Genomic DNA, 27,724 nt, shown 5'->3' on the forward strand with positions numbered 1-27,724 from the left:
ACCCTTTGGTGTGCGCTGTGTCCAGCTCCTGTGCTGTGCCCACAGGCCAGCGAGTCGGGGTCTACAGTCCGGGACCATGGGCAGGCCAGTGAGTCGGGGTCTGCATCTGGGACCATGGTTCCAGCGATGGGGCCATGGTTGCTGCGGTTCTGCAGGCAGGCTGTGCCTGTGTCAAGTGCTCATTTGTGTTTGTGTTGTTGTCAAGGGTCTGTGAAAAGCACCTTGTCGTAGGCCTGTGTCCTAGACTTGGCCAGGACATCAGCTCGGCTTCCGCTGTCGCTACTCTCCCTGTTTCTAAGGAGCCTGGCCCAGCCCCCCAGGATGTCCCCTGCTGTGGTCTGTGCCCGTCAGCACATTTTCCAGAGGAGTCAAGTCTTGGTGGCAACTTGTGGAGTTTGCTGTGGATGCCCTTTGTGCTGGCTCTGCCGACCCGGGGTCTGTTCCATGGCCACGTCTCGAGGGTTGTCATGTGTCCAGGGTGGACTCCAGTCAGCTGGTGGCATCCCCCGTGGTGTCTGCGCGTGGCTTTCCTGTCCCTGTGAGCAAGCAGCAGAGTGCCTACCCTCATGCCGTCTGGCCCTGCAGACATTGTACCAGGCCAGGCCTGCGAAGGTTTTATGTAAAATAAGACGTGTGACAGCAGCGCTCGGCAGCGCACACCCGCACCACGAGACGCGCTGCTCATGTTTATTAACGCGGCAACTTAAAAAAGCTGGCTTGCTGATGGTACCCGCGTGGCAACGTTTCCACAGGCGCTGCTGATTTCTGATTTTCCCAGAAGAGTGATGCACCCTGAATATGAAGACCCCTTCCCCTCTGCCTGCCAGCCCCCAGGGCCTGGGCCTGCTTGCCTCCCCCGCCCCTTATGCAGAGCTGCAGACCGGCAAGAGATGGGGTGCGTTCCTCAGCCCCAGCTTGTCCGGTCCCCATGTGTCTTATCCTTTGGCAGCGTGGTGTCCTCCGAGCTTTGGCTCTCAAGACCCAGGCTGGCCCTGCCTGCAGGGACCAGAACACACATGACACAGCAGAGAGCCGACCTGACCACTCCCCTCGGGCCTGGCGTCCACGTTGACCTGTGGTGCGTCCCTGACCTGGCTTACTGACCCACCTGCTGTGTGCCAGGTGTGGCCTCCTGGTGGCCTGGAAGGAGATGTAAGGAGGCAAGGTGAGGTTCTTGTGGCCTCTGGGTAAGGGACAGCTCTAGGGCTGCGGCCACCCTCTCCTCGAGTGGCCCCCAAGACCCAAGTGGGAAGGGGGAAGCAGCAAGTTGGCCATGGAGGAGCAGTGTCCGGGGCCGGGGCCTGGCTGTGGGTGCCCGAGCATTCTGGCTGCCAGGGCCCTTGGCAGGCCTGTTCGTGGAGGCCTTGTTGCAGTCCAGCAGTTGGTAAACATGACTCAGGAACCAAGTGTTGGCCCCACTCCTCCTGGGTGCCGTCAACATCATTTTATACCCGTCATCTGCCGGCCTTGAAGCCCCCTGGCAAGGGTCACTTCCCAGAGTGACCCACAGGAGCAGCGGTGGCCGCAGGACAGCAGGACGAGCGTTCCACCCGCCCCCAGGGTAGGGAAAGACCTGGGCGCCTCAGAGGCTGACAAGAGGATGCAGGACCGTGCAGTTCTCTCTCCCTCAACAGCCGGAGACAGGCAAGCGGGGTGTGAAACCCACCCTCCCACGTGCTCCTGGGGAGCCCCTGCAGCAGAGTGGCCAGCAGTGTGTCCCACACCCTTCCTGCCTGGACATGTGTCACCACTCGCTGCAGAATATATCGACCAGGGCAGCAGTGGCAAGTGGGCCAAGTGCCACCTGGCTTCAGCCCCCCGCATGTACTTCCCTCACCCAGAGAGGCAGGGACGCTTCTGTCCCCCAGGCCGTGTGGCCACTCTGAGGGGGCACAGGGCTGTTCCGCGGTGACCCACATGTGGATAATGGGCCTGGGGGGTGCCCTTCCCACACGGTGAGCTGCAGGGTCTGTGAGGCCCACCTCAACACAAGGTGGGGCTGGAAGACCAGGACGCGGGCAAGGATGCTGGGCCGAAACCTGCTCCCTGTTCTCCGGCCAGCTCGGCTTCCAGTGGGCTCTGCTGCTGGGGCGGGCTGTGACAGAGACTCCCACATCTCTCTCTCTCTCACACACACACACACACACACACGGCAAGGGGCCCACAGTGGCTGGAGTTGTTGGCTAAGCACAGCCATCTGCCAGCTGGACCCCAGGCTGTGACTGCTGGGTGCTGGTGCCCCTCAGCCCTGGGGGAGGGGACTCCCAGGCTGTGACTGCTGGGCGCTGGTGCCCCTCAGCCCTGGGGGAGCTGCCCCCAGGCACGGGCCACAGATCAGCTTGAGAAGTGCTAAGCACCCCAGCTTCTCCCAGCCTTCTCACCATAGCTCTGCAGTCAGGCCAGTGGGCAGACTCACAGGTCTCCCACGCTGTCGGCTGCTCCATGCCTCACTGCACCTCCTGTCGCGTGAGGGACTGGAAAGCTCGGGCCGACTCACTGATCTGTGCCATGTGTTTCCCCAGGGCGACTACGACCAAAGCAGGACCAAGGTGCTGCACCTGAGCCAGAACCCTGCCAGCACGGCCCGGCAGCGTCTGCGTGAGGACCACGAGCAGCTGCGGACTGAATGTGAGAGGTTGCGGGGGCTGGTGCGTGCCCTGGAGCGGGGAGATCCCGTTCCCACCGACCTGGAAGCTGCCGCCAGCCTCTCGTCATCCCAGGAGGTGGCAGGTATGCCCCGTGCCTGATGTCCACAGACAGGGCAGCTCTGGATAGCCAGGGCCCCCCCACGTGCTGCAGCCCTGCGAGGCCCTGCAGTGGGTTCGCACCATTGACCGCACGCTACGCAGCCAGGAGGCACTTCAGCTTCCTGGAGTAGGTTGAGGATGGCCTTGGGGGTGTGTGAGTGACTGCTGGTGCCTGTGCAAACCTCAAGCGTTGTGGACACTGAAGTCCTTGGCCATGACCGTTGCCGCTGTGAGAAACAGTCTAGTCAGTGCCTGGGAGGGACCCAGTGCTGTGCCAGTGGCTGCCCAGGAGGGCTGAGGAAGAGCAGGAGCGTGGCCCTGCGTGCCGGGGGCTCCGTCTGGTTGCCATGGCCATGCCATTAGCAGGGAGGCTGCGCTGGGGCGGGACTGCAGGCCCCCAGTGCCCAGGCGGCCTGCTATGTGGGGGACTGTCCCGCACGGTCACCTCTGTCCCTCGCCATCTCAGGGCTGAGGCCTCCACAGTGTCCACGTCTCAGCCGCTACATGAGGTGACAGTGGGTTGCCGTGGCCCGAGGCACAGGCCTGAATTTGGGGTGTCGGAGGGCAGCATTGTGGTATCTGCTGTCGGATGAGCTGTGGCCGTGCTGTGGCAGGTGGCCAGACACTGAGGACTGATTCTGCATTGCAAGTGCCAGGGACGCCAGGGCTGCCCCAGAAGTGTGGGTCGGGCTTGGAAGACAGCAAGAGGTACAGGCGTGGGGCCGGAGATGTGTACTCACTCCCAAGGCCACGTGCTTCCTGGCAGCTGCAGAGACCCCAAGCACCTCCAGATAGGGCAGGTGTAGCGCCCGCCTGGCAGGAGCCCCCACCTGTGTGCAGACACGCGCCTTGCGTCTTAGGGTTGGGGTTAGACGTCTGTGTGGGTGCAGGCACTTAGAGATCCCTGCAAGGGCGTCTTGTGAGGAATGTTCTACGAGCTTGGGAGGGCGCAGCACACACATAAGCTTACCGTGAGCATCTTTAAGGCCGCATCCGTGTGTCCTCCCCAGGAGAAGCCAGGAGCCGGAGCTCACTGTCACATCCTCCCATCTCAGCAGGGACCCAGTCGCTGGAGCTGTCAGCCCTGACGCAGCAGGAGCTGGCGCTTCAAGTCAGAGCGTCCATGCTCTTGAGTCTGCGGCCTGCCCCCTCGCAGGTGTGAGCAGGAAGAGCAGACACGGTCCACTCGTGCCTGGCTGCCCTCTGGGTACAGCCCCCTGGGTAGGGTCTGCAGGCCTGCGAAGGACCTCCCAGACCCCTAGCATGTGCCTCACCCAGCCTGCGCCCCTGACTCAGGACGGGGCCGAAGCATGGCCCAGGGCCGTGGCTGTACTCCGGGGGGCTGGCAGGAATAGGTTATGTGGTTTTCTGGTTTCTTCCAAGTCCCGCCCCAAGAGTCTGGCAGGAAGCTGGCCCCAGCCTCTGCCTGCAGTATCTAGCCTCATCGCATGGCCACCTGCTGTACCAAGCCTGGGCTGGGGAGGTTAGTAATTGCAGCTTAATCAGGTAATGCATTAATATTAATCTAAACTTATTAGAACTGCATATGAAAAATGATGGGATTTCTCATTGCCTCCCAGAGCCCCCCTGCCATGCTCTCGGGATGGGGCCATTCAGCAGAGATGCCAAGGGCTGTTTCTCTTTATTGTGGTACATTTATTGATTTGGAAATCGGACTTGAGACCTTCTATTTGCTGGTTCACTCCCCAGATGCCCACGGCATCCTGGCTGGACCAGGCCGAGGACAGAAGCCAAGAGCTTCACCTGGGTCTCCCACATGGGTGCAGGGTCCCAGACACTGGGACCATTCTCCACTGCTTTCCCAGGCGCATTTGCAGGCAGCTGGGTGGGAAGTGGAGCCACTGGGGCCGGGGCCTGTGTGGGATGGGAGGTGGAGCCCTCTGGCACAGCAGGGTGGCAGTTTAACCCGCGGGGTCACAGCACCAGCCCTGCTGAGCGACTTTCTACCTGGTCCCAGAGCTTCTACTCCAGACCGACCTGGAGTCTCCTCTTGGGCCGGGCCGGCCTTGGAAGCCGTCTCAACAAGTCCAGGCTTGCAGCAGGCAGGAGAGCTGCTCCCCCAGGCCTACCTCCCACTGTGGTGCATGCTGTGCTCGGTGCTGAGCTCTGGGCAGGACTGGACCTCAGTCAGTGCTGGGCTGGGGGCAGGGCTGAGCATGGGCAGAGCTGGGCCTGGACAGGGCTGGGCCTGGACAGGGCTGGGCCACAGTCAGTGCTGGGCTGGGGGCAGGGCTGGCCATGGCGGAATGACAGTGCAGATCAGAAGGGCCTAGCTGCAGGCAGGGGCCCAGCCGGGAAGGGAGGCTGAGACGTGGGTCCCAGTGTGTGTCCCCTGAGAACGGGGAAGAACTGTGTGGTGAGAGCCGAGCAGACCGATGCCCACATACAGGCCCACGTGGGCAAGCACACCAGAAATGTGCCATGGGGGCGCACGGTGTTGTCAGACACTGAGAACACAGATGGGCTTTGATGGGACACTGGCGTCTTTAGAGGAATGCCGGGGTGGCTGGGGCCAGCTTGCGGGACATGCCAGGGCGTCGTCGGGGCTTTGTCTTACTGGACACACAGCGCGTGTCTCCGCACACTCTGTGCCCCCATGCCCGCTTAGGTGGTGGGCAGCGTCGAGTCTGAAGCTGGTCTTCCTGGACAGCTCGTCCTGGCAGACCCCTTGGCGGTGGGCGTCCGCTCCTAGCCGCAGGGCTTTGCTCGTGTTCTCCGCCAAGCGTGCGGAGCTCACACGGTGTGGGGGCAGCCACGGCCCCTTGCCTTTAGTTTGCTGTGTGGATTGTTGAGGGGACTGCCCCCTCTGATTTCCCACCATGGTCTCGCATACCCTGACCACGCAGTGGGGCTGCCCTGCTGGTCCAGGTGTCCACTGTTGCGGCCCACCACACTGCCCCATAAGGCTCTGAGGCGAGTCCGTGTGCCACACGGCTCCTCCAACTTCACGCTGCCCTTTCAAAGTCGTCTTGGCCCTCTGTCTCTGATCTGCTGCGTTGAGCCTGCCGAATCCTGCTGAGCTTTCCCTGGAATTCCATTAAGTCCAAGATCAGTCTGAGCAGAACTCATGTCTTTATCGGCCCCGAGCCCAGCCTGCCTCTGCACGCTCCCAGCTTCCCTTGGGATTCTTTCTTTAGCATTTTTCAAGTTTTGGCGTATGTACCTGCTGCGTGTTTTATTGGAAATACACCAGGTTCGTTGGGCTTCTGAGTTTGGGAGGTGCAAATTGGGGGCGGGGGGCTGTTCACAGTTTCGCTTGCCCATCTCGGGGGTCGGACGGTGGGTTTCTGCCTCAGTTTTGGGCTCCCTCGACTTCCCAGGCAGATCTGTTGTGTGTTTTCTAGTTCCTGGCAGCCCGGGGACTGGTTCTGCTGGACTCTGTGGCCACGTCTCTATTTCCAGGCGCTGAGGCTGGTGTGGGGCAAGCGAGGGCTGGACTTCCCCAGGCTGTTGGCAGTGAGAACAGCAGTGCCCTGTCCTTGGGTCACTAGGTGGCACTGGGCTCCGAGACGCAGCCTCCTAGGCAGGCTTGGGTTTGCTCCCTTCCTCAGACGGCTACGGTGGCAAACAATTCCTGGGGATGTTTCCAGTCCTGACCCAGCCCTGTGTCCGTGGGCCGAGTCCTCTGGTGAGGTGTGCCACTGTGCCACCGCTCCCTGCTGCCTCACCCTGGTGGGCCTCATTTCCCTGTCCACGTGGGGAGTCACGGGGCACTGCAGGGCACACGTGGAATAGAACCTGCTGGTGTCGGCGCCCGGGGCCCGAGCCTGCTTGCAGCCGGTCCCGGGCGTGACCTTTCTTCTCGGTGTACTTTTGGTAGACTGTGGCACTTGCCAAGCTTGTGCCCCCTCCGCCTGCAGCCCTGCCGTCACGCTCCTGCAAGTGGCCGGGCAGGGCGGGGTGCTCGTCGGCGTCAGCTGTGCCTGGGCGCTCCCGAGGCGCTGCAGCCCCAAAAACCCTGTGGTTTCGTGGATAATTTCCTACTCTTTTCGGCTTGATTTCAGCTTAGTTTCTGTTCTGTTTCATTCTGCCCTTCCTTCCCTGGTTTCTAAAGGTGGAAAATTAGCTTGCAGATTGGAGCTGTTTCTGGTCTCTGATGTGAGCAGTCTGTGCCGTATGTTTTCCTCCGCACGCTGCTTTAGCTGTGTGCCGCAAACATGGAGCTCTTCTGTCTTCATTGTGTTTAGTTCAGAATATCTTTTAAAGATTTATTTTTATTTGAAAAGCAGATTTTACAGAGAAAGGGAGAGATAAAGATCTTCCATCTGCTGGCTCATTCCCCAAATGGCCGCAATGGCCGGAGCTGCGCTGATCTGAAGCCAGGAGCCAGGAGCCCTCAGCTCCTCCTCACCTCCCACGGCCAGGCCTCGAACCATTCTCGGCTGCTTTCCCACACCGTAAGCAGGGAGCTGGATGGGAAGTGGAGCAGCTAAGACACGAATCAGCACCCACATGGGATCCTGACGCTTAGAGGGTTAGCCAGTTGAGCCCTTACACAGACCCCAAGATTTTTTTCAAACTGCATTTAAGGTGTTCTGTTGTTTGGATGCAGCATCTGTCATCTGGACTTTGAATGTGGTCTGTGGTTTGAGTGTGGTCAGTGGTCTGTAGTTTGAATGTGGTCAATGGTTTGGACGTGGTCTGTGGTGTGAATGTGATCAGTGGTTAGAATGTGGTCTGTGGTCAGTGGTTAGAACGTGGTCAGTGGTGTGAGTGTGGTCTGTGGTCAGTGGTGTGAGTGTGGTCAGTGGTGTGAGTGTGGTCTGTGGTCAGTGGTGTGAGTGTGGTCAGTGTTGTGAGTGTGGTCAGTGGTGTGAGTGTGGTCAGTGACATGAATGTGGTCAGTGGTTAGAACGTGGTCAGTGGCATGAGTGTGGTCAGTGGTCAGTGGCGTGAGTGTGGTCAGTGGTCAGTGGCGTGAGTGTGGTCAGTGGCGTGAGTGTGGTCTGTGGTCAGTGGTGTGAGTATGGTCAGTGGCGTGAATGTGGTCAGTGGTGTGAGTGTGGTCAGTGGCATGAGTGTGGTCAGTGGTTTGGACGTGGTCTGTGCTCTGTGTGCATCCCCCAATCTCGATTCCCAGTGGGCATGTGGGAAAGGGGTCAGGCCGTCCCGCAGAGCCCCTGGCTGTCATGGGAAGGACTTTGGTGACTTCCGTCTCTGCCCCTCTGTCCACAGTGAGATGACGCAGCATAAGAACCCGCCTTCTGTCCCAGGAGCTGCGGGCCAGTGGACTGTCCCCTGAGGGTGACCAGGGCAGGCCTGCGCTGCAACAGCAGGGAGCCCGGACATCCTCTCTGATCCATGCCTTCTAAGAAGTGTGTCTTCAGTTTTCTTTCAATTTTTCTGTTCTGAGAGAGATCTTCACCCACTGGTACACTCCCTGAATGCCCACAGCAGCAGGGAGTGGACCAGAGCTCTCCGTGGGCGGCAAGGAGCCATGTATCAGAAGCGTGTGTTAGCAGGGGTAGGGCCCGGCGCCGAGCCTCGAGCGTCCCCTCTGGTCCCAGTCCACTCTTGTGCTTTGCGATGATGTGAACATCTTTCATTGCTCTGTGTGAGCGTTCTGGAACGATCTTGCAGGGATTGCCGCTAGCATGCCATGTGCTCCACAGTGTGCCCCCACCCCGCCGCCACGGCATGTGGCTGCGCTTGGCGTGTCCAGACCCCCTGCAGTGTCTGCACCCTTGTTCCCTGCCAGGCCCTCAGTGTCCAGACCGGCATCTGCCTCTCACTCCAGAACCCCTCTCCCTTCTGTGGCAGTGCTGCGTGGGGAGCCTGTGGCCACCATTCCCTTGGCTCCATTCCTCTAGTCCTCAGGCCTGAGACTGTCCGTCCTGGCCCGGGTTTCCCTCTGGCTGCATCCCAGGCTCCTCAGGTGAACTGCAGTGGAGCCGAGAGTGGGGAGCAACCAAGGCCACACTGTGCACACCCTGCCATGGGGAGTGACCAAGACCACACTGTGCACACCCTGCCATGGGGAGTGACCAAGACCACACTGTGCACACCTGCCGTGGGGAGTGACCAAGGCCACACTGTGCACACCTGCCGTGGGGAGTGACCAAGGCTGTGCACACCCTGCTGTGGGGAGTGACCAAGGCTGTGCACACCGTGCACACTCTGCTGTGGGGCGTGACCAAGGCCGTGCACACCCTGCCCAGCAGGTGTCAGCCATAGTGCACGGGGCCCTGCATGCTGTGCCTTCTCCCAGCCAGCTGGCCCAGGCTGTCTGCCTGTGAGGTCTGTTCCCCATGTCAGACGGTGAGGGCCACACCAGCAGCCAGGGGTGACTGGCTTTGCAGGACCTGATGGTTCGTCCCTGCCTTTGGGACAGTGAGACTTGGGCCTGCCTCCCCGACCCTGTCCGACTGTCTGGGCCATGGCCATGTCCTTGTGGGGTTCTGGCAGTGCCCAGGGTGGAGCCCAAGGGCTGTTCTCTGAGACTCGGGAGTTTTGTGGCTGTTACCAAAAGTGCTCAGGGCAAATGGGGGTTGGTGTTTGACCTTTTGGAGATGATTTTGGAACGGGTTATGAGGCGCCAGTGGGAGCCAGCAGAGGTGTGGGGCACAGGCTGGCACACCCCTTGCCCGCTGCTCAGCAGCTGTGGACACTGGGCACTGTGGGCTAGAGATAGCCTGGGATGGCTCTCGGCTAGGTGGGGGGTGGGGCCGGGCTGTGGGATGGGTACGGGGACTGCCCTACATCTGCTCACGTGCGCGGTGGTAAGCAGCAGGTCCCCACACCCCTACCCCGGGAGCCCTAGGTGGAGCTCTGAGCAGCTGGCTCTGGCGTGGCAGACAGGAGCTTGGATCTCTGTCCCTCCTTCAAAGTCTCCCAGTCCCACCCCGAGGGTACCGGGCTCCCCACAGTTCTGCCTGCCCCGGAAAGGACCACGTGCTCCCCTCGCAGCCTCTGGCAGTGCTCATGGGCCTTCACGGGGACTCGCAGCTGCGTGGTCGCATCGTCTGTGGCCACACTGTGTGCTGACCACTGGCTGGTGGGTCTGCATGGTGCCACTGTGAGCAGTGCAATACGGGCCTCCGTGGGCTGCACGTACAGCTGGGAGGGTGTGGGCTTCCACAACCACCTGCCCCGCACTCCCCATGACTGATGGCCAGGGAACATGTTCCCATCTCTTCCACAAAATGTCTCCCTAAATCTCTGCCTGGTTTTTAATTGAGCTGTTTGTCTTGTAATCATTTTCAAAGTGCTCGCTTTGGATAAGCAGCATTGTTAATGTTGCTGAGGTCTGGTCCATCCATCTTCTGCATACGGCTGTTCCCCCATCCTTCCCCCGCATGGTGGTCCCTGGTGTTCTTTCCAGAAGCTTCTCTGTCTCCATCATGGTACTTATTGCAGAGTGCCTGGGGCCATGCAGTCCTGTGCCATGGTTCCCTCTGAGTGCCCGCACCGTCCAGGAGCACTGCCTGGGGGTACTGTCTCCTGCCCTGCTGGTATGTCAGCCTCCTGCCTCCCACATGGTGCTGCCTTCTCATTGGGCCTCCCCTCTGGGTCAGTGACTCTGCCCCGGCTTCCCTTGGTGCCATGGGGTGGGCACATTCCTGTCCGCCTCAGGCCTTCCATGTGTGCCCTTCCCACTTTGCAGCCGCCCGTCCCTGCTGCTTCACTCCCTGGCTTCCCTCCAGCCCGTTAGCAGTCCCTGCTCAGCAAGCTGCATCCAGCTCCACGTCCCCTGCTCCGTGTCCCCTGCTCCGTGTCCCCTGCTCCACGTCCCCTGCTCCGTGTCCCCTGCTCCGTGTCCCCTGCTCTGTGTCCCCTGCTCCACGTCCCCTGCTCCGTGTCCCCTGCTCTGTGTCCCCTGCTCCACGTCCCCTGCTCCACGTCCCCTGCTCTGTGTCCCCTGCTCTGTGTCCCCTGCTCCGTGTCCCCTGCTCCGTGTCCCCTGTTCCACATCCCCTGCTCCGTGTCCCCTGCTCTGTGTCCCCTGCTCCACGTCCCCTGCTCCACGTCCCCTGTTCCACGTCCCCTGCTCCGTGTCCCCTGCTCTGTGTCCCCTGCTCCACGTCCCCTGCTCCACGTCCCCTGCTCTGTGTCCCCTGCTCCGTGTCCCCTGCTTTGCTCTTTCCTTCAGCGCACTTCTGCCCGCCTCACTGACCTTCTGTGTCCCCTGATGGGAGTGCAACTTCCGTGGACACAAGTCTTCATCCACTTGTCCTCTGTGGTCCTCAGGGCCAGGGATTCCCTGCCCAGAACCTAGGCTGTCCAGGCCTGCTGTAGCAGCCTGGGGGCTCCTCTGCCACCTCCTTCCAGAACCTTCTCGCTCCTTACTCCGCTGTTGACTGAGCTCCGGTGACGCTGCTGCCTGCACCAGCAGGTTTTCACAAACTGAGAGATTTACAGCCCTCATCCTGCCGGGAGCGGACAGATCGACTCGATGGTGACTCAGTCTGAGATGAGCTCGCACAGCGTGCCTGCCCCTACCGGGGAGGTGTGCACAGGTCCATGGCACACAGGCTCCTGGAGGCCCTCTGGCCAGCGGGCTGCCCTGGTCCACTCTGCAGGCTGTTTCCTGGAAGGAAGCTTCTGGGACCATGGCCCCAGCAGCTGTGCTCCCTGCCTCAGCTGGCTGTGTATGTGTCCGTGAGTCCCAGGGGTTCCGAGGTGTCTGTGGACAGCACTGGCTTGGGGACTGTCCCTCCTGAAGCTGGGGACACTGCTGACCCTCTGCTGTCCCTAGAGGCTGAGAAGTGAGCCTTGGATGCCCAGCTGCTAGGGGCGCTGTCTCCACCCTGCAGCTGGGCAAGGGAGGCCAGGGGGCCGGACCAAGGGCTCTGCTGGGATCCCTAGACCCCTCTGTCCATCCGGCCCCGGAATGAGCACCCACACACAGAACTGCCGTCCACTCAGAGCAACCCTCGTAGGACCACTCTGAGCAGGCCCAGAGCAGGGGGGGTCACACCTGAGTGCCCAGTGCAGAGCCCTGGCTGTGTGCGTGCCTGCGAGTGCCCGCCACAGGGGTGGCCCAGCAGCTGAGAGGCGCCCAGATGCCACAGGGCCCTTGCCTGCCTCACTGCTGCTGGTGCCCCTTCTCCTGCCCTTTTCCCACCCCAGCATGCTGGGTTGTCACCACTGGTCACTGTTTGCCCCTTCACACTCAGGACAGAGAAGGTCATGTGAGGTCAGGTCCTGCGCCTGTTCCAGTGGGCCATGCGGCGAGAACACACGGCACCAGCCCTCGTGGTCAGGACCCACCGCTGGCCAGCCCGACTCCCGTCCATTCAGGGGTGGGGTCCTGTCATGGTGCCCTTGATGCCCACAGCTCCTCGGAGCAGAGAGCCAGGGCCCATGCCAGCCCAGCCCCCACCAGGGAGGCACAGACCTACACCAGCAGTCCCCTAGGGAGGCATGTGGGGTTTGCTGTGCTGAGAGCTCCAAGTTCACACCAGGCCTTAGCGGCCAGAACATTCAGCAGGAGTGCACCGTGTCCAAGGAGGAGCTGGAGCTGGTTTTGTGGGGTACTGCCCCCTCCCCCGGGGTAGGCCTGCTGCCCCTCTCCTGGGGGCCCTCCCAGCCGCCAGCGCTCTGCAGTGGGGGTGGGGAAGGAGCGGTGCCATGAGGAAAGCAGCGCCCGCCTGTCAGCTGTAATTGCTGGTGTCTGTGCAGGGTGACAGGCTGCTTGCTGGAGTGAACCGTTAATCACACAGAGATGCCCTGTTGGAGAGCCACGCGGCCGCCTCCCTCATCTGCATCTGATTCCAGAGCAGGCGTTTGTCTCTAGGTTCAGGCCCAGCAGGGGGACCCAGGCTCGCGGCACCTCTGGGCCTGGCAGAGTTACCACTGCTGCAGGGCCCCTGCTGCTGAGAGGGGTGCCCTGTCCACCTGTTGCTGAGCTGCACCCCCCCTTGCAAAGGCTGTCCACCCTCCCAGCCCTGCACAGGGAGACTTTGAAGGCACCCCATCCCCTGCAGGCTCACTTAGGTCCCGCTGCCCAGCGCCTTGGGGTGTCCACCGGAGTTAGCATTTGAGATGGGCAATGCTACTGGCTCCATTGGGACCAGACTCAGCCTCCCTGCTGGCTGTGTCCTAGAGGGCCACTACACACCGAGCCAGCCTGAGGGGCAACTCCCTGTGCCCCTGGCTGGCTGTGGCTGCCGTGTCAGTCCCACGGTCACTGACAAAGCTGTGTGAATATTTGATGGCCAATTATTAAATATTTAAAATGTAAAACTGGAGTAGTGTAGTTTAGAAGTTTGCAAGAGATAAATAATTCAGCCCCTGGAAACCTTCTGTGCCCACCAACTCCTGACTCTCATGCAGGGCCCTCAAGGGCCATGCCACCTGTGGCCTGCCGGGAGTGCCCCACCCCTCATGTCCAAAGCCTGACTAAGGCCATTGCACCGGTCACCCCGACGTGGAGAGCTGTGCCCCTGCTCTGTGCTGGTGCTACCCCGAGGTCTGGGCCAGCCCTGGTGGGAAGAGCTCAGACGAGGGAGTCCTGGGAGTTGGCCCTCCATGCTGCGCTCTCCAGCCACGACTTGCCAGGGTTCCGTGTTCTCCGTGGGCTGACACTGCCCTGGGGACTCCGGGTGGGAAGGCTATGTGAGAAGTCCTTAGGAGGCTGCAAGTGGAGTCGACCTGTCAGCCCGCTAGGTCTCGTGACAATGAAGACAGAGGGTCGTTCACACCCTCATCTGGGTGTCGGCTGCAGACGGTGTCCACAGGACACTGTTCCCACGGGCCCGTCCTGTGCACTGGCCGTGTGCCCACGCTGGGCTCGGCCACAGCGGCTTATGATGGTGACACCTGAGTTCCCTTCTCTGGTTTTGGCCTCCGAAACCCCAGCACTGCCCGAGCAGGTTTTACAACCTGCCACGAACAAGAGTGCTCTGTCCCCCGTGGGACATGTCTGCAGCTGCCTCAGCTCCTGGGCGGTAACTGCAGAAGCCAGGGCTGCGCCTGGGATGGCACAACCGCAAGCCTCAGGCCCTGGCCCTGGGCCCCAGGCGGCTCCGGCAGCTTGTCCCTGTGTGCTTTGAGGCTTGGGCCATCTGCTCCTCAGAGGCAGGTTACATTCTGCTGGGGGCGCAGGAACCACGTTGGAGGGGACACTGTCACTTTGCTTAGGAAAGTGGTCCCCGCATCTGCCCTTCTGCGGACGGCTCTGGACCCTCGGCCAAGGGACACTGCCTGGAGCCCCATGCTGCAGGGGCGGCTGTTGTTCTGCCAGGGGCTGTGTTGGCCAAGGCAGATAGGTAACCCCCGACAAGGACTTGGGCAGCAGCCAGAGAGTTGCCAGGCCCAGGTGGAACAGGCTGTGCCCAGGCCCTCTACTCCAGACCCAACTTACTGGCACTTCCACTGCCAGTTGGGCAAATCCAGCCCTCCAGGCCAGCCCCTGGCAGTGACAGGACTGGCTGTTGGTCGTTCTAGCGGCTGGGAAGCCCAGGTCACGGGAGCGGCCCAAGCTCCTGGCTCCACCAGGAGCTACCGGGCACAGTTCACTTTGTGTTTTCAGGGTCCTGACTCGGATAACCCAGAGGTTGTGGGGGTCGCGGGGCTCTGTAGGGTCCTGCCTGGAGCTAACCCGCCCTGCCATCCCTTGCAGAGCTGCGGAAGCAGGTGGAAAGTGCCCAGCTGAAGAACCAGCGGCTCAAGGAGGTCTTCCAGACCAAGATCCAAGAGTTCCGCAAAGCCTGCTACACGCTCACCGGCTACCAAATTGACATCACCACCGAGAACCAGTACCGGCTCACCTCCCAGTACGCCGAGCACAAGGCAGACTGCCTCATCTTCAAGGTAGGCCTCTGCGGCCGCCAGCAACACTAACAGGGACCTGGGGCTAAGCCGGGCACCTCCAGGGCGGCCAGGCTGGGGCCAGCACGGCTGGTGGAGACAAAGCAAGGGAAGCAGCACTCACACGTTGGCTAGAGAAACCCAGACTGCCAGGGTGAGGGCATCTCCAGAGCGGCCCAGGGCAAAGGGCAGGTCTGCGAGGGGCATCCAGGTTTCCCCACAGGGGTGGTCCAGTGTGGCTGTGCACGTGTTAGGCCTGAGAGCTCCTCCAGGCTTCTGGCTGGGACAGTCGGGTCCCCAGATGGACAGCACGCGGGAGCTGGGCGTGGTCAGGGGGCTGGGACAGTCGGGTCCCCAGATGGACAGCACACGGGGGCTGGGCGTGGTCAGGGGGCTGGGACAGCCGGGTCCCCAGATGGACAGCGTGTGGGGACTGGGTGTGGTGAGGGGGCTGGGACAGTCGGGTCCCCAGATGGACAGCACGCGGGGACTGGGTATGGTGAAGGGGCTGGGACAGCCGGGTCCCCAGATGGACAGCACGCGGGGACTGGGTGTGGTCAGGGGGCTGGGACAGTCGGGTCCCCAGATGGACAGCGTGTAGGGACTGGGTGTGGTGAGGGGGCTGGGACAGTCGGGTCCCCAGATGGACAGCGTGTGGGGACTGGGCGTGGTCAGGGGGCTGGGACAGTCGGACCCCCAGATGGACAGCATTTGGGACTGGACATGGTCAGGGGGCTGGGACAGCCGGGTCCCCAGATGGACAGCACGCGGGGACTGGGTGTGGTCAGGGGGCTGGGACAGTCGGGTCCCCAGATGGATAGCGTGTGGGGACTGGGTGTGGTGAAGGGGCTGGGACAGCCGGGTCCCCAGATGGACAGCATGTGGGGACTGGGCATGGTCAGGGGGCTGGGACAGTCGGGTCCCCAGATGGACAGCATGTGGGGACTGGGCGTGGTCAGGGGGCTGGGACAGTCGGGTCCCCAGATGGACAGCATGTGGGGACTGGGCATGGTCAGGGGGCTGGGACAGTCGGGTCCCCAGATGGACAGCACGCAGGGACTGGGTGTGGTGAGGGGGCAGTCCCGCACAGCTGCAGATCTGGAAGACGAGTCTGTCCCCCACTGTTCGTATCACTTGGGTACCCAGTCACAGGGGCAGTGCCTGGTCCCAGGTGGCATGTGCTTCAGGCAGGAGTGAGCAGGTTGTGTGTGCCAATCTCCCTCATCATCTCTTGATGTGACCGTCCCTGTGGGCCCTCCAGGCTCTGCCCTGCCCACTGTCACACCGCACTCCAGCCCCACGGCCGCAGCCACACCTCTGGACTGACATTGCCTGGCATGTCCACTGGTTCCATCCAGCCACACGTCCCCCGCCTGATTCCCCGAGTGAACAAGCTGTCAGCAGTGCACTTTGCTTGCTATAATGCAGTCTCCTGCTGAACAGTCCAGGGCCACTCTGGGCGTCGGATGCACTGTAGAGATGCTGTGGGTTTCAGCAGACGCAGCCTTGTGAACGGGCAGTGTCGGGACGCTGCTGGACACGGGGCAGCGGAGGTCTCCCTGGGCTCTCACGTGGCCTCTGGACAACATGGCCTGCCATGAAGCTTTGTGGACTATTGGCACTGCGAGGAACCTGAACGAAGGCCCTTTGCCCGCAGCTCTGGCTCCACCAGGCAGCACATCCTGCCAGCCCCACAGGTCCTCCCAGGCCCGACCGAGGCACCCTGTGTTGCCTGTGAAGTCAGCGGCACCCACCCTGCTGGCCACCGTGCCGATGGCCTGCCCTGCTCTGCACCAGCCACCCCTACCACACCCTCCACTCACGGCTCTGTCACCCTTAAGGACTGTGAGGACAGTTTGGGGCTGTCCAGCTGGGTGACTCCGTCATAGCTGCCACCCACTTTGTCCCCTCTGGATCTCTGAGCTCAGCAATAGAGGCCCCCGTCAGCCAGCTTGGAGCCTGGCTCTTGGAGCGAGGCCTGCAGGCCATGCGGGCAGCAGCACTAAGGCCGCACACCCGGACAGCACCACGGCAGCCTCTGGAAAGCCGAGCCTCTCGGGCCCTTGCATTGGCATCGTTTTCCCAAGTTACTTTGCAGGCCAGGAGCGAGTGAAAGCAGAGTTAGAAATAGCTGTGCCGTTTCCAGTTGAGCGGGCTCTGCCGCCACGCACTGGGATAATTACAGGTCCGTGGCGCGTCCTGCCTCACTCGGCTCGGGAGCAAGCACAGCTCCTGGCCCAGCCCAGAGCCTGTCTGCTACCGCGTGGGCGCTGCTTGGCTGCCCTGCGGCTGCCGTGTGGAGACAGAACTATCAGCTCCGACAGGCCCAGCAGGGGCCTGACATCCCTCCCGAGGAAGGCAGACCCCACGGCTGTCAGCTTTCCCTGGCCTGCCCTGCGTGGCCCTTGTTGGCCCTGGGTCTCTGTGGGCGCCATTTCTCCCGTGGTTCCTGCTCTGTGGGCCCAGGAAGGGACACGCTTGCCGGCAGGGTGAGGAAACTCCGAGAGACTGAGGGCCAGGCCACACACATGGCACATTCACGTGACTCAGGGAAAACTGCCAACCCAGGGCACCCCTCCTCCCAGCCTGGGGCCGGAGGATGGACCCAGGCTCCGGGGTCGGCCGGCTGGTGTGGGTCCCGCCAAGCCGCTGGCCACCGGACCGTTGGTGTTGAGCTGAGTTTCCGACATCTGCTTCCAAGGGATCCCCTTGGCGTGTCAGGGCTGGCGGTGCCCATGCCCAAAGCCGAGCCCTGTCTCAGCACAGTGAGGCTCTGGGGCCAGGACAGGCTGGGTGTGGGGTTGGACACGCCACTGTGCCTGCTGAGCCTCACTTGCTCTCAGACAGTGGGACAAGGCTCCAGTTGGACCTGGCTCACAGAGGGCAACGGAGACGGCGGTCACCCTTTTCAGGGGTTTGCACAGAGGTCTTGGGGACACGAGACCAATTCGGTCTGACCCTCTCCAGGAGCCAGCTGGGGCTCTGGTCAGCCCCCTGCCTGGCCCTGCTGCCCCTTCACTCCAGGATCTGATCACTGGCCAGCACTGAGATGCCCCTGTGCTTGTCCCACTGGCCATCAACACCGGGAGGTGGCATTGCTGTTGGCACATCAGTACAGCTGGGGTGGGGGGCCTGCCAGCTCACAGACAGCACATCCTGGGGTGGGAGGAGCATGAGCGTTGGGGGGCTGGCCTCTACCACACTGGAGGGGCTGGCTTCCGCCACACTGGGGAGCTGGCCTCCGCCACACATACTGCCTGCCTCCCTTTCCTCAGCGTGGGATGGGCTTGGTTCTATTTCTGTGGGTCCACATGGGCCCTGTGCTGTGCAGCCTGAGTGCAGGTGGCCCAGGGATGGAGCCCAGTGGTGGGTCAGAGCTCTGCCCTGGCAGCAAGAGGCCCTCCCCGCTGGGTTCTGTTCAGCTCGGCCCCTTGGGAGGGACCCACCCACTGTGAGCACCTCAAGGGGCAGACCGCCCCAGGAAGGTGGTGGCCTCCGCAGGGATCAGGTCCACACGGGGGCCTGCAGAGGGGGTGTGGCCTCAGTCCAGGAATGCTCAGGCCAGGCCCTGGGCCAGCCACCCCCAGGCCCAGAAGTGAACTCTACCTTCAGGATGTTCCAGGCCAAGAGGGGGTTGTGATCCCCAAGTGACGTAGGGACAGCCCATGGGACAAGCACAGGGAGGACCGAGGAGGATCCAGGAGAGTCATCAACCTGGGGTGTGGGCCCCCCAGCACAAGGTGAGGGTCTCCTTCCTTCGGAGCCACCTCCCCACTGGTGCTGTGCTGCGGGAGCCTGGCTGCAAAGCTGTTGGAGTAGCTGGGCCAGGTGTGTGGCACTGTGAGGTTGCCATGGCAGCAGCTGTTTGCCAGAGGTGGACAGAACTGGGCAGGTGAAGGAAACAGAGCTGGGGAGACTCAAGCTGACAGGGGTTTGTGTACCACCCCGCCATGGGACCCCTGCTGCAGGGGTGTGAGGCTGCGGGTCAGGGGGCCGCCCCTGCTGCAGGTGCGGTCAGGGCAGCCAGCACGGTGGGTGGGGGCTCAGGATGAGCTGCTACTGTGCAGGGAGGCCGTTAGCTGGAGGTGTAGGCCCCTGGGTCTCCATTCACACAAATCTCATCCCTGCATCCCTGGTCCCAGCAAGCTCTGCAGTAGCCCCGTGCCAGCTGCCGTCTCGCTAGGAGGCCTGTAGTTGGTGTCCCTCCTGAACACCTCACTAGGGTTTGGGGGAGCGAGGGCGGGGTTGGGAAGCAGGTGAATGCCACTGTGGCTGCGGGGCCTGGCTGGGAAGAGGGTGGCTAGGGTGCTCCCTCTGGGTGGGTGTGTGGGAAGTGTTTGCCTAAAACGTGGGAAGGAACTCACCAAGGGGGAGGCTTCTGGCCCAGCATTTTCCTTGAGGAAGCTTTTGAAGTTAAGGATTTGGGGTCTTTTGGGAGACATGCCACACATCGTTTTGTCAGTTTGGGTCACTTGTGCAGCGCGTTGCCGGTAGGATGGTGGTGCCTCGCCCGCCCGGGTGCCTGTGGGCTCCTCCCCTCCCACTTGGAGTGGTTCTGGCCCTGGCGTCGGGGTGGAGTGCCTCGCGTTCCTCACACTCCTCTCTGTGGTTCCCTGTGGTGCAGCTCCGTGTGCTGCTGCTGTCCTGGGGCCCCTTTGCTCGCGCCGGGAGGGGCGGGCTGTCACCGGGTTTCAGGCCCGCCCGGCCTGGCGTCCGCGCACTGAGCGTTGCTGGCAGGTGAAAATTGAAGTCTTTGTCAGTTCGGTGAGCTCGTGTCCTGGGTCTCTCGGGCCAGGCAGTGGTGTCTGGGTGAACGGCCCATGCTGTTATCAGGAGGGTTGTGCCAGCTCGCGTGGGCTGGCACTGCTGCGCTCACACCCATGTCCCACCTGTGTGATATTTAGCAAGTGGTGCTTCAGTTGAAGCTTAGCTTTTTAAAAAAATAACCTTGGGCCCGACGCGATGGCACAGTGGTTAAGGTCCTCACCTTGCAGCCCCGCTTCCCATCCAGCTCCCTGCCTGTGGCCTGGGAAGGCAGTCAAGGACGGCCCGGTGCTTTGGGACCCTGACCCGCATGGGAGACCCGGAAGAGGCTCCTGGCTTCGGATTGGCATAGCATTGGCCATTGCGCTCACTTGGGGAGTGAATCATCGGATAGAAGATCTTCCTCTCTGTCTCTCCTCTCTGTATATCCACCTTTCCAATAAAAATAAAAATAAATCTTAAAAAATAAAAAAATAACCTTTTATTTGAAAGGGAGTGTTAGAGAAGAGAGACAGAAAGGCCTTCTGTCCACTGCCCACTCTCCAAAAGGCCACAATGGCCAAAGCCAGGGGCTTGTTCCAGCTGTCCCGTGTGGTGCAGGGCCAGCACTGGAGCCATTGTCCACTGCTTTCCCAGGCACATTAGCAGGGGGCTGGGTGGGAAGGGTAGCAGCTCCCACTTGGGGTACTGCTGCCACGGGCAGAGGTTTGAACTGGCATGCCACCGCCCTGCCCACTCCCCCTGGCTTGCCTTTTGCTCTGGAATCATTGCCCCGCCGTCTGTCTCACGGAGTGCGTGAGCTGCGGCTTGATCCTGCTCCCTTCTCTGGTGCTGGGCTTCGTCCCACATCTGGTTGTGCCCCCCTTCCCCACTGCACCCAGCAAGTGTGGGTGCCACTGCTGCTCCCGGGCCAGCAGGAATCAGGGTGAGGACACAGGGCCCTGGGGGCCTGCCTCCCGGCCCCTCCAGCCCTGACCACCCGTGCCATCTGTCGGGACTGCCTGGCCCCCACCCAGTGCAGGAGTGTGTGGCTCACTTGCCTCCCCTGCAGGCCAGAGGCCTCCCAGTAGAGAGCCTCATCTTCTGAGAGGATCACCCAGGGTTTGCAAGCTCCTCACAGCAGTGTGGGTGAAGGGCAAATTGCAGCTGCTGATGCCTGCGGCTGGGGGGCTGCATGGGTGGGGGCAGTGTGTGGCCCAGTGCGTGTGTGTGTGTGCCTCTGGGAGACACTCCACACTCCACCCCTCCTCCTGGGTTCACCGGCCGCCATTGCCATCCCTGGAGCCCTCCATGTCAGGGCTCCCAGCCCTTCATTACAGCAGACATGGGACGCAGGGACCCTGCGTGGGCTGGGGGTCTGAGCCCCACATCAGGACTATGCAGAGCCGTGCTTCCAGCTCACACACTTGCTGCAGCGCCTGTGCAGGCGGGGGACAGGCAGGGTGTGGGGGCAGGAGGCTTGTTACAGAGCAGCCCTGGGCATAGCTGTAGGAGAGCAGAGGCCAGGGGGCGCCCAGCAGCACACGCGGAGGCAGCAGCCCAGGGGCCTTGTGGTACAAGTCACTTAGAATCAGATGACGCATACCACAGTCCAAGTGGGGTGCCCACGTGTGGGAACACAGCCCAGCAGCCTGCACCGTGGGTCCCCATGGACACGGCAGTGAGCATGCTCTGCCGTGGACAGGGCGGCAAGTGGCAGGACAGGGCCCTGGCTGCCCGCCTGCGTGATGGGACGTAGAGAGCAGGGGAGGAGCTGTGAGGAAGTGTTCTAATTATGTGATTCTTATCTGGGCAGCCTCTTAAATGCTTTGTAATCTGTTTCTAATAAGCCATTCATAGAGCTGGGCTAATGTCTGCCGCTGATAGCGCCTGGGCAAGGGCGCCCTTCGCCTCCCCTGTGGCGCCGGGCGGTTGGGCTGGAGCCGCGGGAGCATTTCCCACAGGACCTCCCTGAAGTGGGCAGGGGTGGGGCACAGGGCCAGCATTCCTCAGTGCTGCTCGAGCCTGACCCAGACATCGGGCTGCTGGAGACCCCAGGGGGAGGGGGTGCACCAGCCACTGCCCCCGCCGAGCTCATCCGTGTTTCCTGTGTCCCTGGACTCATCTGTGCACCTCCTGTCCTGACCCCACCCTGGCCACTGGGGCTCCAAGAGCTCCTGTGACCCAGCTGTGACCATCACACGATAAGTAGGACCAGGTCCTGGGTGGGTTCAGGGGGACACCGGAAGCCCCTGGCAGCTCCCGGTCCCAGCTAGGCCTCTGCATGGGCGTGGGGGAGGGGTACCTGCTGGCAGGGGCCTTGCATGGCCCACCTCTGGGGCTGCGCCTCCGCGGCCTCCCGGGCGCCTGCTTCACTGTGCAAGCTTAATTAGTTCACATCAAAGTTTGTGGAAGGTGCTCCCCAGGGAGCCGGTGCAGGCGGGCTCCGTGTGAGCTCATGGTTTTCACACTGCAGGTTCCTGCCTGGGGAGCAGTGCCTCTTCTCACAGTCCCCGTGCGCCACTCTGTAAGGATGTTAGAGCGGCTTGGGCCGAGGGGCACGCGCAGAAGGTGGGGCACCTGATGGGGCAGTGCCCAGGGCAGGCCTCCGCAAGGCTGGCTCTGTGTGACGGCCGCCATGGTCTGATGGCACCAGCTGTGATGGGGTGTTGCGTACTGAGCCACGCCGTATTGCACAGGTGCTGGGGGCCACTCCTGCAGCCTACATGGCCTCAGGCAGGTACCCATCTGGCCCCCACTTCCTCTCAACAGCTGTTCCTCCAGAGCCAGCCCTGGTGGGCGCTCCAGCTCATTTTCTGAAGCAACAAACCCAGGTAACCAGGGCACTCGGAGACCATAGGCAGTGCAAGCAACACACTCCTGACACCTGAGCATGCCCAGAGCTCAGACCAACCTGTCCCCTCCCTGTGTCCCCTGGGCCCTGGTGCCCACGCTTACCCCAGCAGGGGAGCAGATGGTGGTCTTCTCGCTGCCCGCACTCACCTGTGCTGCCAGTATTCTCACTCCCTGCCTCTCGTAGCCCTGTGCCCCCACCCTGCCTCAGTGTGGCACGGGAGAGCATGAGTGTCATGGCTGACCACAGGGTCCCCGTGGCTCAGGGCATTGGCAAGTACTTGCCAAGCTCGCCACCTGGTCACCTCCCTGAGCAGCAGGCCTCAGGGAGATGCTGCCCTGGGTGTGTGGGCCACGTGGGGTGAGGGTGCATTCCTGTCGGCCCCGTCACCGGCAGCGATCTGGATAATGACACCTCCTGCTCAGAGGCCCAGTCTAAGGGACCAACGAGGCCTTTGGATCACAGCTTCCCAGGGGCCCTGAGATCCTGCCCAGGGCTGGGCCCTCCGCTGTGCAGCTCCCCAGCTCCCAGCCTGGTGTTTGCTCCGCTTCCGGGCTGACCCCAGCCATGTCCCTCCTCCTCTGCCCGTATTGGGCTTTCTCGGGTTGGTGGCCCAAGTGCCTGGAGCTGTCTGGAATCATGGATGCCCGTTATCTGAGACCCCAGTCTGCCATCCCTGCCACGCGAGGCTGCAGGGAAGAGCTCAGAGCACAGGTCAGACTAGCCGGCAAGCTGTGGCCGGCTGGTGCTGGTCCCTGTGTCTCTGGCAGGCTATGGTGGGCAGGACAGGCCCCAGCTCGGGCCTAGAGAGGGGCTTTGTTGTAGACCCTCCCAAGGCACTGAAAACACTGCCTCATCCTGCCCCTAAGAGAGGCCCACCTAGCACAGAGGGGTCTGCCCTGGGCCTGGTGACCACCATGCAGCAAGATAGCCAGCTCTGCCGCCAGCCAGCTGCACCTGTGCTGGTCTGTAATGGGCTCTCTATGGACCTTCCACTGGTTTTAACAAGCTTCCCAGCTCCCTCCCTCCTTCTTGGACCCAAAAGCCCAGGCCAGGTACTCACCCCTGCCTGTGGCAGTGGCAGGCAGGGCTAGCCTCCTCGCACCGTCCTGCGGTCTCAAGGACCCAGGCTGGTCCTCTTGCTCCTGCAGGTGCTCCAGCGTGGGCCAGGCTGGGTCTGCCAGCACCCAGCCTCCTCCAGTGGGCCACAGGCCCAGAGTTGCCAACACGCTGGTGTGTCGGATTTTGTCTCCTGCAGTTCTGCTTCTAGCCAGCGATGTTTGTTTTCCTCTCTCAGAAGTGACATAATGCCTGCCACGGTCCTGGCTTGTCTCCGGAATGAGGGTGGATAAAGGGACTGCATTAGCACAGCAGGACAGGAAGTACTCAACCCCGTGCCCGGGCAGGCCTGACCCCTCTGAATGGGCACCACCCAGGCAACCCCGACCCCCTCTGCATGGGCACTGCCTGGGTAGCCTGACCCCTCTGAATGGGTACCACCTGGGCAGCCCTGACCCCTTGCATGGGCACCGCCTGGGCAGCCTGACCCCTTGCATGGGCACCGCCTGGGCAGCCCGACCCCCTCTGCATGGGCACCGCCTGGGCAACCTGACCCCTCTGCCTGGGCACTTGCATGGACCCCTACCACACAGTTGGGGTTGCATGCTCAGAAGGACAGTGGAACCCAGCTTACCCTCAGCTTCCTCATGAAAGACCACTGGCCCAGGCCTCTTTGGGGAAGAGCATGTCCCCAGGCAGGAGAGCCACAGTGGGGGTCAGCATGGGGTCAGGTGCAGGCTCTGCTGCCTCCTGTTCCATAGGGAGGGGCAACGGCCACTGCCGTCCTTTGCTGGAGCCCAGTGCTGGGTTCTCACTCCTGCCCCGCGGGGCCAGCACTTGAGCCAGGTGCCTCTCTTGGGGCCAGCATCCCCAATCACATCCAGAATTGTTAGGGGAGGGCCTCAGGGGCTGACCTGCTCCCCCATCCCTAGGATCCAGGGCAGAGCCCCCCAACCTTCAACTCAACCCTGGCACCACCCTCACCCAGCCACTAGCGTCGGGCGCCACAGTGACGGGCCCCAGCCTGGCCCATGCTGAGGAACAGCAAGTCGAAATTCAATTGAATTTCAAATGTTAAACCAACCAATTAAAAAAGCAATCGCATGAAGCCTGTGCTTTTCAGATCCCCACTGTTCACTGTTGTAATTAGCAGAGAGAAGAGCTTGGGCCTTGTCCCATGGCCGCACCCACTAAGAGGCGTGGGCTGGCGGACTGCCCAGGATGTAAAGGGGGGCTCCCGGGACCTCCATGGTCAGGCTCTGACCCTGGCCGTGCCTTCCATGCGGCCCCTTGCCAATGCCTCAGCTGGCTTGCCCTGCTGCTCATTCCAGGTCAGGAGCACGGGACGGCTTGGGCCACACCGGTGCATCTGCCTAGCCATGCAGAAGCCACACTGGCCGTGGGGCAGCCCAGGGGGCCTCTGTTCCTCAGTGTGGTACACGTGCCCTGGCTGCGGCTGACAGGGCTGCGATGGGACCGCCCGCCCCGCGCCCTTGCTGGGGGCTGGGCAGGTGTCGGGCTGCCTCACGTGCCCTCCCTGGCCTGGCTGGGGGCAGGCTCAGGTTGTGCCCACAGCCCTGCTTAAGGAATGATCCCCTCTGCTCCTGCTCCTCAGGCTGATGTGCCTGGGCATCTATTTGACCAGAAGGAAGCCAAGGGCAAGCTGCTGTGTGTGCCCAGCCTGCGGACGCCATGGGGGTGGAGGGCGGGGAGCGTGCTCAGGACCCCCGCGAGGTTCTCAGAAGACCCCCATGGCCATTATGGTCTGAAACCTGGGTGCCATGGGCACACCGGGCTGGGGGGTCTGCCCACAGCCCCACCAACAGACAGTTGGCATTGTCTGCGACACAAGCCGGTTTCTTTCCCTTCAGTGGTTGTTGAAAAAACAGACTCGGGAAGGAGGCGCTGAAAGCCTCGTCCTGAACTTTTCCTTATTAATGGCGCTTATCTCTGCTAGCACGGTGCTCACCGGTGCAGACGCGGGCGGTGAATGGCGCCGAGACCCAGATGATGAATCGAGTGCTCAGAGTAGAGGCTGGCCCGCGCAGGGTGAGCGGTGCCGCTGTGTGTGCAGGGTGCCAGCTCCGTCACCAGCTATCCCAGCGGGGGTGGGGAAGCGGGAGAAGGCTCAGCTGCAGCCCAGAGCCCAAGCTGAGCTGAGGTGGGCCTGGCCTCCTCTCCCCAATCCCCACAGGGCTGAGAGCTGCAGCATGTGCAAGCAGCAGAGATCTCGGCTGGTCTCTGTACCCCCGATCCCAGCTTCAGTCTGCAGGGCTCACACTCCCGACAGCTGCCTGGCCTGAGCACCTCGGACCCAGGCTGGGCGGCTAGCTGAGCACACGGTGTGCTGGGAAACACCCACATTGCATAAAGGGATCTCACTGGGACCCTGTCCTGAGCTGTAGAGAAGGCCTGGTTCTCCCAGCAGATGCCCAGGCAACCCGGAGAGTGCTGAGGGACACGATCTGCCCAGCGGTCAGGGAAGGGATGGCCAGCAGTCTTGTTTCAGAGTGGCATGCGTGCGCCCAGGTTCAGAGATAGTAAACATGCCAGCATTACCATGGGTCTTGGGCAGAGGCCCTCTCTGTGAACTCCCGGCATACTACCCACGGTCAGGCAGCAGACGGGAGCGGCTGGCGGGTTGCAGTCTCGGGGCATAGGAAGCCGAGATCAGCGACTTGGGGAGTGCCCAGCCTCCCTGAGTTGGCAGCAAGGAGAGGGAGGCCCCGCGCCCTTGAGCTGCCAGCCGTGAGGACACTGTGGGTTTGAGATGGGAGGCAGGCAGTTGGGATGACTCCTCGGTCTCAGGGGCTGCCTGTTGTCCACAAGCCAGGTGCCCCAGCCCTGACCTGGGCACAGCCTACACTGCAATGTTGGCAGAGAAGCCAGGTCTGGAGCCCAGCAGTGGCCAGGTGTGCCTGTCAAGTCTGGCCTGGGCCTCACAGCTGTTCCACTTGCCTGTCCTGTGTCTGCTGTGTGGACGAGTGCCCTGCCTGTCCTGCAGGACCTCCCAGGCTCACAACTGGGGCAGTCAGGAGGCTCATATGTGCCTCACTCAGACTGGACCTGAAGCTGCTGCAGTTTGGGGGCCCTGCTGTGCCCAGGAGGTGGGGGGCTGCGGCTAGAGCGCCCCGGGCAGAACATTCTCCCCGCTGCTTCACAAGAGGACAGTGGAAAGTCGCCCGTCTGAGAAAGTGTCCCTCCCCACACAGCACATCTGCTGGCAGCGTGCTCTTGGCCCTGTCTGCACAGTTGAGAGGCAGCAGCTAGGGCCAAGCTGCCAGGCTCCCAGCACCCTTGGCCCCTGCAGCGCGCTTCGCCACAACCTCAGCTTCCCTGAGCAGTACTCAGACCTCCAGGCCAGCATCCTGACCATGGCCGGGGGCGACGCTCTGAGCTGCTGGGTGGGCCGGTAGTGACAGCCAGCAGCTGGTGAGCCATTTGTTAACCTGCCGCATTCCCAGAGGATGGAGTGCACGGCCAGCTCTGGGCACAGCTTCCTGGCAGGGTCCACCTGTTAGGCAGCAAGGTGGGGCTGAGCCCTCTGTTTGCTGTGACCAGGGAGGAGGCCAGCGTTTGTCTGCACCTGGCCTTGGAAGGAAACGGGGCTGTGGCAAGAAGGCACAGGTGCACAGGGCACAAGTCGGGGATTTATCTGCCCTACTGCGGACAGGCAGTGGGGCGCTGGGTGGGCACCGAGCCCAGTGTGCATGAGAGCTTGTGCACCATGCAGGAAAGATGGCAAGCATGTGATTGTCGTATCATGTCCTGCTGCCCCAGTGCCACACCAGCACTGGGCATGTGTGTGTAGTGCCCCCAGACCTCTCTGTCTTCCCCCGAGACAGTGTGTCCAGTTCCCACGTTGTGACTGGACTCCCTGGCAAGGCTGGCGGCCCTTGCAGGAAAGGGCCGGGCTGTGCTGCCAGGACTCCACACCCACATACCATCCAGTCTCTGGGTTCTTGGGGCTGCCCCAGCCCCGCTTCCCTCTCTAACCCAGCTCCTATGTACTGGTGGCTGTCCCTGCTGTGGAGCCTGCTGTGGCCGGACCTGGGTGCTCTGTGTGTCACTGGGTCAGAGAGGAAGAAACATGGCTTTCTCCCAGCAGCCTCACACGCCCACCTGCAGCCTTGCCGGGCAGGCGTGTTCTCCGAGAGCGTGTGGGGAAGGGGCAGGGCATCCTGGGCCGCGTACGGCACAGTGCCGTGGTGAGCTGCCAGCGCCATCCGTCACGGAGCCTTTATTACACTTCCCCTCTCCTTGCAAACAAATACCGGGAGCTGTTGGACTTCATGGCACTCTGTTTAATTAACTTTTAAATCACATGATGTCACCAAGGCGTGTCACGTGTTGGCTCCCCTCCTCGTGCCCGCCCAGGGAGCCGAGGCGTGTGGACCTAGCTCCTGAGGAGCCACCTCCAGCGCGGGACCCGAGAGTGTTCTGGGCCCTGCCCGGGCCGCCAGCATATTCACCTCTGCCCAGACCTGACCCCAGAGGGAGCCCCGGAGAGCAACTCAGAAGGTGGCGGGTCCCTGTGCACACCACGCCT

The 27,724-nt window shown here is 62.2% G+C and overlaps 1 protein-coding gene across 3 annotated transcripts in view; it reads left to right on the plus strand.

Annotated features, from left to right (window-relative positions):
- Positions 1-27,724, plus strand: part of MAD1L1 (mitotic arrest deficient 1 like 1) — a 175,184-nt gene that overhangs the window by 136,935 nt on the left and 10,525 nt on the right. For all 3 annotated transcript variants that reach the window (XM_040990056.1, XM_040990058.1, XM_040990057.1), the window contains exons 16-17: positions 2,523-2,730; positions 14,332-14,522. In XM_040990056.1, the coding sequence (XP_040845990.1) occupies positions 2,523-2,730; positions 14,332-14,522 (399 nt within the window). The remainder of the gene's footprint in view (positions 1-2,522; positions 2,731-14,331; positions 14,523-27,724) is intronic.

This window comes from Ochotona curzoniae, unplaced genomic scaffold (genome assembly GCF_017591425.1).
Source record: "Ochotona curzoniae isolate NIBS_2020 unplaced genomic scaffold, NIBS_Ocur_1.0 contig_54, whole genome shotgun sequence".
NCBI classification, from domain to species: domain Eukaryota; kingdom Metazoa; phylum Chordata; class Mammalia; order Lagomorpha; family Ochotonidae; genus Ochotona; species Ochotona curzoniae.